The 11,792-nt window shown below is 33.8% G+C and overlaps 1 protein-coding gene across 1 annotated transcript; it reads left to right on the top strand.

Moving 5' to 3' along the window:
* The first annotated feature begins 3,196 nt into the window (after positions 1-3,196).
* On the top strand, positions 3,197-11,792 carry LOC113492588 (1-acyl-sn-glycerol-3-phosphate acyltransferase beta-like). The gene is made up of 5 exons (XM_026870094.1): positions 3,197-3,454; positions 6,974-7,107; positions 8,015-8,196; positions 10,116-10,284; positions 11,539-11,792. Exons 1-5 carry the CDS (start codon positions 3,264-3,266, stop codon positions 11,709-11,711), a joined length of 849 nt encoding a protein of 282 aa, XP_026725895.1. The 5' UTR covers positions 3,197-3,263; the 3' UTR covers positions 11,712-11,792.

The raw sequence follows: 11,792 nt of genomic DNA, 5'->3' as shown, positions 1-11,792 counted from the left end.
TTTTCAGAATCGTATTGTAGCAGCTCTTGAAATTATTACAAAAGATTTTTTCTATTACTGCTTTTTATAGTAACACGGAAATAATATTTTAAAAAGAGGTTGACAAACATTAAAGACTCGATTATCTTTTTAATGAGTTTAAGTAAAAAATCCTATTTATTATTGTATTTGTTTGAAAATGTTTTGTGTTGGTTTTAAGTTAAAAAAAAAATATGAAATCATATAATATCGTATTAATACACTGATTCTCTCGCTCTTAAGGGAGAAAAACCGCACGTGTTTTTCTCATTCTTCTAATAAGTAACGTAAAAACTACTTACCTTGCTTATGTTTTCAATATCAAATTAACATTTTCTATTCTATAGAAACCTAATTAGGCTCTTTGCATTAGACTCCGTAGATGACAACTATAATTGATTGTAATTATACTGTGCGGTTGCAGAATAGCGCTATCGCCAGGAAGGTAATATCGTTGCAGCAGTAATACTCTTCGACAAAGAAGCAATTTACTTAATGAAACTAACTTTTATAATGCTATAAAAGAAGGTACAAGCCTTATTTATGTTAACAAAGTGTAAGATTTAATTAAACAAATAACAAGACAACGATCTACTAACATAACTGTCACAAGAACGTTTTGACCAGACTCGAGTTTCTGAATTTGAATTATGTTTCCATTTAGCAAGGAGATAAAAGTTAACACTATTATTACTTACATAATAACGAAGAATGTTGCTTAAAATTTCAATATTATTAATTTAATATTGAGAGATGTTAGAAGTCTAAATAGGACCTAGAATGGAACCCTAGAGAACCCCGTCTCTTAACTAATGTGTGGTAGTCTTTTACACTCTATAAAATTTAAGATATATTGTATGTGTCTATAATATAATTTCATGTATATATCGATAAGTCATCGAAACATTATTACATAAATTGATACGTAGCTTCTTGAACACATATCACTCAAAAGCCTGAGACAAGGACGTCTTTAAAAACCTACTTTTATTCGCATCGGTAAAAACTGAACTGTGAATATTTAAGTGCCATTCTGTTAAGGTCTATACATAATATTTCGAAATAAACTCCTTTCCAACCCTTTACCTTTTGAGGATTAAATTTAGCTCCATAACAAAAAATGTTTTATCTAATCTAACATTTGCGTAACGAGAAACGTCATTAAATCTGCGCGATATCAAAGCGATCGCTAATCAATGTATTAAGCCAGCATTTTAGGCACAGTGTACAAAAATTGAGGCACAATAATCTGTGGCGTATACGATAACACCGTTATCACCGATGAGGACATTAGGTTGTAAAGTGATTTGGTGTAACAAGCGGGCTAGCTGATAGCGAACCGAGGGGAGCGATTCGCATCAATCTTTTAACAAGCCCGTACATTTTTGGAATAAACGCTTTTTGGGAGATTTTTCGTTTACTGCCAAGGGAAGTCATTTTAACAGGCTGCTGTAAAGTTTTAATTAATGGGCTTTAAAATTTAAGGGTGAAACATTGATCAACAGAATATTATGAATAAATGGCAAGTAGGTATTATAAAAAAAACCGGTCAATTCGGACTCGCGATACTGAGGATTCTGTACAAATAAGCTTTAAACAACAAGTCGGTAGGTAGCAAATACATTGAGGCAGGAAATTCACAAGTTTAATTTTCTCTAAGACATGACCGTAGCAACTGTTTCCTAATTTTGATCTTCATTTTTATACATACATTACCTGAAAATTTCAGCTACTGACGGTACATATTAATTGAAAGTGCTATCTTTAATAATAGGTTAATATTATTTTTTTGCCTGCTTTCGCAAAACTGGCAGTACTTCGATAAAATGGTTTCGGTACAGCAAGAAGATAAGCGCTTAGATACATAAAATCAAACAATAGAGATATCTAAATTATTTACAATCATAAATTTGTACTATGATCAGCAATATTAGACTTGAACAGCAATAGTATTAGGTGCTAACTATGAAGTGCTTTGATGATAAGATTAAAAACAATCGATATATACAACACTAAGGAAAATGTAATTTCTGAAAATGGATGCAAAAATTACGGAAAATGTCAAATAAACTTGTCATGCTATCATATCCTCGTACATAAATGTTAAAACTATGCTATCTATTCATTGAATCAATTTCGCCATACCTTTAGTATGTTAGGATAGATAAAACAAAATCAGTCCATAACCCTGTTTTAATCTTTTTAATCATTTGAACTTTTCACTCCCTGTAGTGAATAATGCTTAGTACATCTGCACTCGTGTACGGCAATATCTATTCGGTAGAGTTCGTTACGATTGAGAGCTGTAAGAGGAATTAGGTCAGAAGCCCTACCACCAACACGCGCAGGTGAGGAAGCAAGAAAGTGCTACACGGTGTAAAGCGCCCTTTCTTTTACACAGCTGTAATTCTTACTTTTAAGAGTTCTTGTAGGCCCCGTCAAAAAAATTCACTACAATGTTTTGATAAACAAAGGCATGCAACGTCTTTCCCGCATCGTACCTATCATTGATTATTGTTAAAATTATTAGGTCAAGGTTAAAACCCTCATTTGATAAAAGGATTAGCGTAGGAATTACCCTTGTACTAAATTATAAAGGAAGTCAATTTATAATAAATCATTGCGCATGTCGTGAGGATTTACCACCAATGGGTCTACTACAGTTAAAATAATTACCACCAATCATTACATAAAAATTAGATCAGCAACTGAGTCCAGCTTGCTTTCAGTATAACCGAATGCAGCTAGATAGAGGAGACCGCCTATCTGTCCTCCTCAACGCAGTCCCCACTTCCCACTCCTTGGTTAGATCGGTTTTCACCCTACCAGTCTGCCTACCAAAAACAGTTAGGACCCACCATTTAATGAGCTTTTCGAAAACCAATGTATGGTTATATCTCTATACACAATCGCGAACACAATTTCAAGGCTTAAAAAACTATTACTATTAATCGGAAGTCGTAAAAAATATGTAAACAACGCTACTGTTAGGTAACACAGAATAATCGTTCATTGACACTTTCTGGAATACCAACGAAAACTCCACGGCCATCAGCCTCCCGACTAGTTTACCTCATTAATCATACTAAATCTGATCACAATTGGCCCAGACTATTGCTGGTCCTTTTTCCTGGTTGTCAGTCTTTCCGAGATAAAACACAACAGCAAGATAAAATAATTAAGTCAGTACGGATATAAACATAAGGCAGTGCGAATGTGTGTTTCGTGCAAACACAGCCGGCAACATGTGGTACAAAATATTAATATTCGCTGTTACTTGTTTATTAACGTATATTTTTAAGAAGTCACAGGAGACCGGCCCAAGTAAATTTAAGTTCTATTTTAATTTCTTCGTATTTTATTTCACTACATCATGTGTGGCAGCTGTGATGTGGCCATATTTTCTACTAAGCCCTAAAAATGTGAGGAATGCCAAGTAAGTATTTTTTTATACATATTTTCATTTAAATCAAATAAATATAAGCACCTTATACTTATTACCTACAATTTATTATGAAACTTAAAAACAGTGCCTTGAATTTTTAATAAAAATGTAACCCCATATTATATTACGATTAGTTGACCCTACATAAAAAAAAAACAATGTGAAAATCAGGAAAATAATTAAATGAAACAATAAGTAGTTAACTCATGGTATTAAAACGTTATCTGTTCAAAAATGTTTATTATCTTCCTAAATCTATGTATGTATTACAAAAAAAATGATAAATTACCATGATACATATCCGATAATTCTTATGTGAACGACCTTCTTAAAGAATTTCAACATCAATTTGACATTGTAATACAAAAAATATGCAAAAATATTAATTTATTCAAACAGCTGTGATTTTCGGGGCCAATATTATTGACCTCGAATCAATAAAATCGCACATGCCTATCTCAATAGAATTTACACGTAACATTGATTTGAAAATACATAAAATATCGATTGATCAAAATAATTGATTTCCGCAACATAATGTTAAGGATAAATGCAAGTTGTCGGTAAATCATATGAGTCAGCTGTCTTAGTACTTAATTCTAAAGCAAATAAATTTTCAATCTATTAAAAATAGAAACTAAGTTCTCTAATTTCAGAAACTCATTTCTTTTTAAGTTTCCTCAAATTTAAGAATATACCACACAAGTTTCAACACGAATGAAAATATACCTTCCAGAAATAAATGAAGTAAAACTCCCTTACGACGACGAATAGTCAAAGTTGCTAAAACACACGAATTAACTTTTGTAAGGAAGTTTAGTTAGATAAATAAACCGAACTTAAATGCGTCCCTAGGATTAACGAGCCTAAAGTTTGGGAGTAAAGGCCATTTAGGAAAAGCGTGAGTAGTTTAGTGACAACCTCATCAGGCCAACCCAATCAATTCCCTTAGGTCACCACAGCGACGCACGAATACGAAAACCAATTATCTGATCTATTGAAAAAGCCTTTTTGTCTTAATGAGAATAATATAACCTTGTCAAGTTATGTACTCGGTTTTATGTTTACGATTATAGGATGTCACACGTTTGTGTTAAAACATTTAACTTTTAATCAATTCTACAACCAACTATAAAAATGGCCTAATCTATTCTAATTGTTTACTACATGTTTTTCGGGGTGAAAAACAGCAAATCACAAAATGTTATGTGGTCTCAAATAACATCTTGTATGACAGTATGTGATTGAGTAGAAACAAGTGAAAGTTAACGGTAGAGCGGTACATCATTTGCCGATTATAATTTTTTTGATACATTTTTTAAACCATATGCCTTTAAAACTGGATACAGTAAGGTTTGAGCCAGCGATTGCATAAGTAATGTTTGTCAAATGATGTTAATAAATGCGGAAGAGAAACAATAAATCGAACGACATTTGTTAGAGATGTATTTGTTTGGCGCGACTTCTGACCTACTTATCGTAATCCTAATAAAAACAGTTCGATCAATTAAACAGCAAATAGACTTATGAAACTTGATATATACTTTTTAACAGTTACAACGGCATCGCCGTAATGCCTCGTATAAAAAAGAGGATATATTGTAATTTTTTTTGGCAGCATGTTACCAATCTTCTAATCACAGTTTGAGACACTTGACTCAAATAAGCATGGCATCGCATAAAAAACAAATATACAAAAATATATGGACCATGTACGTTATGAGAAAACCTAAGGTAAAATATTGCTTGCAACGAATTGGATGGGTTATTACGAAAGCGGTAAAAAAAACATTGTGTTACACTTTGTTAGTCTTCTTTTTAACTGCAGGGCCATTAGTAAATGAAAACTACGTACTCGTGGCTTCTGTGGAGGGTCATATGAAACCTACCTCTTACAAAAGCACAATACTTTAATTACTCATAAAAATTTTCCTCGCGTACAAGCTATTAGAAAATACTGAAATAAAATATAACTGAGGACCGAATTTCGCCCGGCGCCATAGAAAATGATTTGTTAAAGTTCACGTCCCAAAACGAAATTGCTTAACTGGACATTTCGACCAAATTGCGATACTGAATGAATGGCTCTATGATTTATAACATAATTGATAACTTTCTCCGAGATGAAAGTAGCATTTACGATGGTTTGTTTTTAAATAGTAAGTGCTTACATATGCATTATTGTAAAAGTTATTAATCTGCGTCTTAGTGGGATGTTAGCTGAATAATTGTGCATATAAAATAGCTTTGGCTTTCTCATTATTATTACTAAAGCGTGGTGGGAAGCGTCAGCTGTGTATCATTGCCGTTTCTGGATTACATCTGCCTTTAACGGACTATCGTCTTGAGTCGGGAATTTGGCTTACGAAGGATAGAACCGATAAAAACAACGTCATCTGATATCGTAAGAATTTAGGAGGATGACAATACAAATTGAATCGTGCCCGTAAGATAACCACTTAACGCAAACGTTATCGGGACCGAGTAATCGATTCGTGTGATTTTTTTACTGTATTCCAATTTATATTTACATGTTTCTATTTTGATTATTTTCGTTATTTCAGTAATGAATACCCGAATGTGTTTATTATGACCAACATTTCAAGAATCAGTAGTTACCTATTCGTAAAAGCAACGTTTAATGAGATTTAATTATTTTTGAATTTGAAGAATTATCTGTAGGCTGTTAGGTCTTAGATAAATTCAGGAAATATTATACAAGATAAATAATGAATGCACGTGTTGACTATTTTGGTTGGTATTGATTTTATTCATCGATACAGGGAAAAGCCGTATGCGCAATCGGTATGTTATCTAGCTAATTGAGATAAATCAAGGTATTTTAGATTAGATACGACTTACAAGATAATATAGAAATAAACAATTATTAATAGCTTTGTGATTTGCAAGGCCTATTAAGTAAAGAGAGAAATAAATCAATATTTTAAAAAAATATGGTAATGTTATGCCTAAATAATAAAAATATTTTAAATAGGCGCGAATCGGGAAAATAAATAAAAGAAGTTAATCTAGTTTATGGTCTATTAACATTTTAAACACATAAAAAAAGTTCTAAAATTCTTGAAGTCAGGCAAAAGAATTATGATAGCTAATAAAATAAACGACTAATTTACTAACCTATAAAAAGGAAATGCAACAATAGGTACTGCATTATTTTATTTATTAAAAACTAGCTGTTGCCCGCGAGTTCGTCCCCGTGGGTAGAAGATATAAGTTCCTGCCCTATTTTTTTCACATTTTCCATTGTATCCTTGCTCCTATTAGTCGCAGCGTCATGGTTTGAAGCCTAAAGCCTTCCTAGATGAATGGTCTATTCAACACAAAAATATTTTTTCAACTTGGACCAGTAGTTCCTGAGATTAGCGCGTTCAAACAAACAAACAAAAAAACTCTTCAGCTTTATATATTAGTATAGAAGTATAGATACGCATTAGAACTCTATATTTTTAACTTTGCATAGTACTTATGTTTTATTACTTTTATTTTCAGAGTTGCAGTGGGTCTTCTAAAACACGTTACAAAACTATATGGTTTACAATGGCACCTAAAAGACGGCCATATTTTGGCCGAGGACCGAGGCGCGGTTATCGTCTCGAATCATCAGAGTTCACTTGACATATTAGGTAATTCAATACAATTACTTATTCCTCTATTCAATCAGTAGTCTAGTATATAAATAACAAGGAATGCAGTGGACATTGAACTCTATTTATTGCGTTGCATCTTGCACGCTTATCGGACACTACGCCTCAAACAAACAATTCAAAATTGATAAATATTAGTATTTACAAATAAACATATCAACTTACTCATCTATCTAAATTCTGAATGAAGGATTTTTAAATAAAAGTACTAATTGCAGTGAGTAAAACAATGCTTGTCCTGAGTCTGGATGTCGTTGTGCATGTGACTTGAATGTTTGCGAAGCCCCTGTGACACAAGGATTAATTTATAGGAGCAAATTAAATATTCATTCATAAAAGTCATCAATCATTGCACTACCGGAGGAATTACAAGTAAAACATAAATAGTCTGTGTCTGTATATACTGTGAGCTCTTGAAGGGTCTGACCCTTAATCCATGAGTTAGTTAGTTGCAACAGTACAAACAAACAAGACGCTACTCTATACGGAGTAGTGAGAGTAACAATTTTCTCAATATGTGATGGTACCACTGTTGAAGCTAGAGTAGCAAAGCACAGTTCAGAGTACATATCTCCTTCTCGCTTCCAAAACGGCAAAACCCGGCTTCATTACCTCGTAGTAAGCCCTTCGACCATAAATAGTACAGGCGCTCTATAAATACAACAAAGAAAAACAAAATCCAACCGCTGAGCGTAAAGTTCTCGTTCAGGGGCAAAATTATATAATCAGTATGTAATTATGTCGTATTTATGTAATCTCATTACTTATTTACTACCGAGCAACGACACAATATACGTCACATGCGTCACGTTATCATCTTCACTCGTAATTTATATCATTGTACCTCCTTACGCAATTCATTCTCATTGCTCTAATATGTTTTCAGGGATGTTTAATATATGGGAAGTGGTAGACAAGTTGGCGGCTATTGCCAAAAAGGAATTGTTTTACATATGGCCGTTTGGGCTCTCCGCATACCTGGCCGGCGTCGTTTTCATAGACAGGAGTAATGCGAAAGTGGCCTACAAACAGCTCAAGATGACCTCTGACGTCATGGTCAAAAATAAGGTGAGCAAATATTATGAAGCCATATTGCCGCTATCCTTAAGGTTCAGTTAGATTAGGCAATGAAATTTATAGTCCAGATTTCCTTAAGTAGTACGCGATAATTTATAACCTCTTTAGTCTCCAAAGTAAAACAAAAGTGGGAATTCTATTAAAATACCCAATTGTCTATTGTATATGTAATGCAGCGAGACACTTGCGAAATTGTATTTTTGCCGAACTGGAAAAGGGGCCAGTGTGTTTATGAGACTGTGAACGTCACCGTACATTTTTGTTACCCCAAAAGCTATAACCACGATGATTAAGGGTAAACAAGGTTTCACGAGAGTCACCTACTTAACCGGGATATTCTCGAGATGTAAACGTCTTGGTATAAAATTATTTACGACTTCATCACAACACTGCATTGATATAAACTATAAAGAACGTCAGCTGATTAATGAACCAATTGAGCTAATTAGTTTTCATAACTCTAAAGTCCGAGAGGGAACTGACTAGTATCGGAACTTGTTGTAGACTGTAGATACTCTAACATGGGAAATCCGATAGCGACACCCTTTTTGTATTTATCCTGTACGGAGGTAAATTAATAGAACAGATCTTATATCGACATCTCTATACCTGTAAGAATATCTGTGACCCTGAACGGCGCTAAATTTAGTGACGTAATTTAGTAGACCCTACAGGGAGTAGTTGATTACAGATCTACCGGAAGACCTCACTGTTTTAGGACAATAACAAGGGTAAAAAGCAATAGATAAAGTAACTATTCGTAATTATGGCACCAGGTACTTACCTTTAACACACACACGTTCTATGAGCAATTAATACATAAATATGTTTAAATAACAAATATGTTATTATAACAACACATTTCTGACGTTATCAAAATATCTTACGATTATTAACGAATCAGAAGCCATTGCTTACTACCAAGTTAATGGTACAAAGATGGTCCATTAGTCTAGGCGAAATAATACGTAAAACATTCACAGTACTCACCAAAGTATTTTTCTGGCAAATCGAAGCAAAACCTAGACATTTAGATACGAATGGAATTGCTCGAAATTGATACCATCAATATCAAACGACACCGCTACACGACACCACCAGTGATAGATAGACTGGAATCTTATACTTATTTGAAATTGCAGAAAAAAACACCCTAGTACCGTCAATTCACTTCATTTCTGCGCGCGTTGCCATGTGTGCGTAATCCGTGTTAATATATAGTGTCGTTGTGTACTCATACAGCTGTCACGTGTGTGTCACTCACACTGAAATAAGATTTCATAAAAAGTAAATGGCTTCTATCTTATGCAAACGTAGCACCGCGCGCACAGATGAGTAGGACTATCTTGTAATAACAAATGAATCTCTTTTATGTAATAAAAACGTTATCATCCTTACAATTTCTGCATAATTTTACTTTTAACTTTTCATTAGAAAATAGTGGCGTGAACATTATAACCTCGTACGTCACATTTCTCCTCTCATTTATTAAACAGAGGAAGCTTCCCGGCTTGGATAATATTAAACTTATAAATTCTGCTTAATGCGCCAGTAACGAACTAGGATGAAACACAGAATAGTATTAGGTAGCTCGTTTTAAGAAGCGGTAGCTTGTATTAATAAAACATTAAATAGAATCAAGGTTTTGACCAAACTACTGGAATAGAGACCTACGCAGTGTTAATAATTAGGTTCAATCTGAAATTAAACATTCATAAATTACCCTAAGGCTTTGGCAATCTCAAAATATTCTTACTGGAATATTATAATCAGTTTAGCTTTGATCAAGACAAACACGAAGGTCACAACTGGAGTAACTCCTGAGGGAATTCAAACAGACATTTCGTAAAAAAAATGTACAAAGCCTTTTGTAAAAATCGTTTGTAACGCGAATAATTTCTATTTTCCAGACTAAAATTTGGTTGTTCCCCGAAGGTACAAGAAACAAAGATTACACGAAACTGCTGCCTTTCAAAAAAGGTGCTTTTAACATAGCTGTGGCTGCGCAAGTGCCAATCATACCCGTCGTGTTCTCTCCTTACTACTTCATTAACAAGGAGAAATATATTTTCAACAAAGGTAACTACAGACTACCTATTTATGGGTACTTAATACCTAGTTCTAAACTCTCATTCTGTATTCTCACAATCTGTAGACAGACAATCAAAACATGAAATAGAAACACTCAAATTATGTTTTAACATTGTCATTTAAATACATGACATGTTATCCCTTTCCCCTGTCACTCTGCATACAATGTTCATTTGACAACTCTATAAAATCTGTAATACTTTACGACTTTCTATTGACAGGGAACTGTATTATTTTTATTGTTTTGAAGAATAACTGTTCGAAACGATTTTATAACCTGTCTTTCTTTGTCTTCAACTTCAATCTTAAAGGTTGAAATTTCCATGACCCTTCCGTTTCGTAAAAAAGTAGCCTATCTATATTCTAATTTGGACTTTAATCTTCTTACCAGTCCCATCACAATTCGCCCAACACCTCTGCGTGACTTTAACATTCAGAGAAACGAATTTATAAAAAATATTTTGTGTATTCCCTTTTCTTAATTTTTGTCGGCACCCAAATACGGCTACTTAAAATTCTATGTTGTTAATTTCTTATCATTATGATTTTCCTTGAACATCCTTTTTTCAATTAATGAAACAAGAACCAAATCTTTGAATTCCAAACTTCAACCCTCTATTCATAGAATTGAGTGTTGACTACAAATGTCTAATTTTAATTAGAGCAACGTCTACTAAGTATTTACCAAATTGAACACGGCGCCTACCACCGAAAACAAAACACTCTTGTCCAAAACTGCAACAGTCTACTTTGAGACATTGTCACCTCTCTTAACTAAATCCCATCCATGATCAGATGAGTCAAATCCTCTTTGGTATTCCACCCAAGGCGCGCTCCCGCGGTAGGTACAATTCCTAAAAACATTAGTATGGCATGCAGATATTTGGTGACCGACTCTAGGTGTCCGTGCATATTTAATTCATGTATCAAAAATAATGAATAAACAATGCAAGCACAAAGTCAACCGCGGCCGAGATCTACTTCACTGCGGTTTTCTTTACTCAATGCTGCATAGTCAATTCAACTCACATTTGCGCGCGGCGTCATGTAGCCCTTGTAAATACACAGTGACGTTGTCTACTAACACAGCTTTAATTTGTGTGTCACTGTCACACAAATTAAAGCTTCCATAATAAACAGTAGCTGACAATCGCACGCACACAGAGCGCCGCGCGCCCAAATGAGTTGAACTATCTGTACTATTTGTTATGTGTAATTTACATTATTTTTTTCGTTTCGCAGGACATATAGTTATCCAGTGCTTGGAACCTATATCAACTGTTGGTCGTACTATGAACGACGTACCTGAACTAATCAATCAAGTCCACGAGAAGATGTCAATAGCATATAAGGAGATTTCTAAAGAAGTTGTGAACTCATTACCATCTGACTATCCCTTTAGTCTTGTAGGATAAGAAAACGACTGTAATTTTATCTATTAATTTAAGTAATTATTTAAGAATATTATTTAAGGAGTTAATTGTTACTATATTATT

The sequence above is a fragment of the Trichoplusia ni genome, chromosome 4 (genome assembly GCF_003590095.1).
Source record: "Trichoplusia ni isolate ovarian cell line Hi5 chromosome 4, tn1, whole genome shotgun sequence".
In the NCBI taxonomy this organism is placed as follows: domain Eukaryota; kingdom Metazoa; phylum Arthropoda; class Insecta; order Lepidoptera; family Noctuidae; genus Trichoplusia; species Trichoplusia ni.
The sequence above is the reverse complement of the archived record's forward strand: the minus strand, read 5'-3'. Positions and strand labels throughout refer to the sequence as shown.

Bases quoted from the DNA above. Each gene is read 5' to 3' on its own strand.
- LOC113492588 (XM_026870094.1), top strand. From the start codon at position 3,264: ATGTGGTACAAAATATTAATATTCGCTGTTACTTGTTTATTAACGTAT. The intron at 3,455-6,973 runs GTAAGTATTTTT...TTTTATTTTCAG, and splicing joins AAAAATGTGAGGAATGCCAA to AGTTGCAGTGGGTCTTCTAA. The intron at 7,108-8,014 runs GTAATTCAATAC...ATATGTTTTCAG, and splicing joins GAGTTCACTTGACATATTAG to GGATGTTTAATATATGGGAA.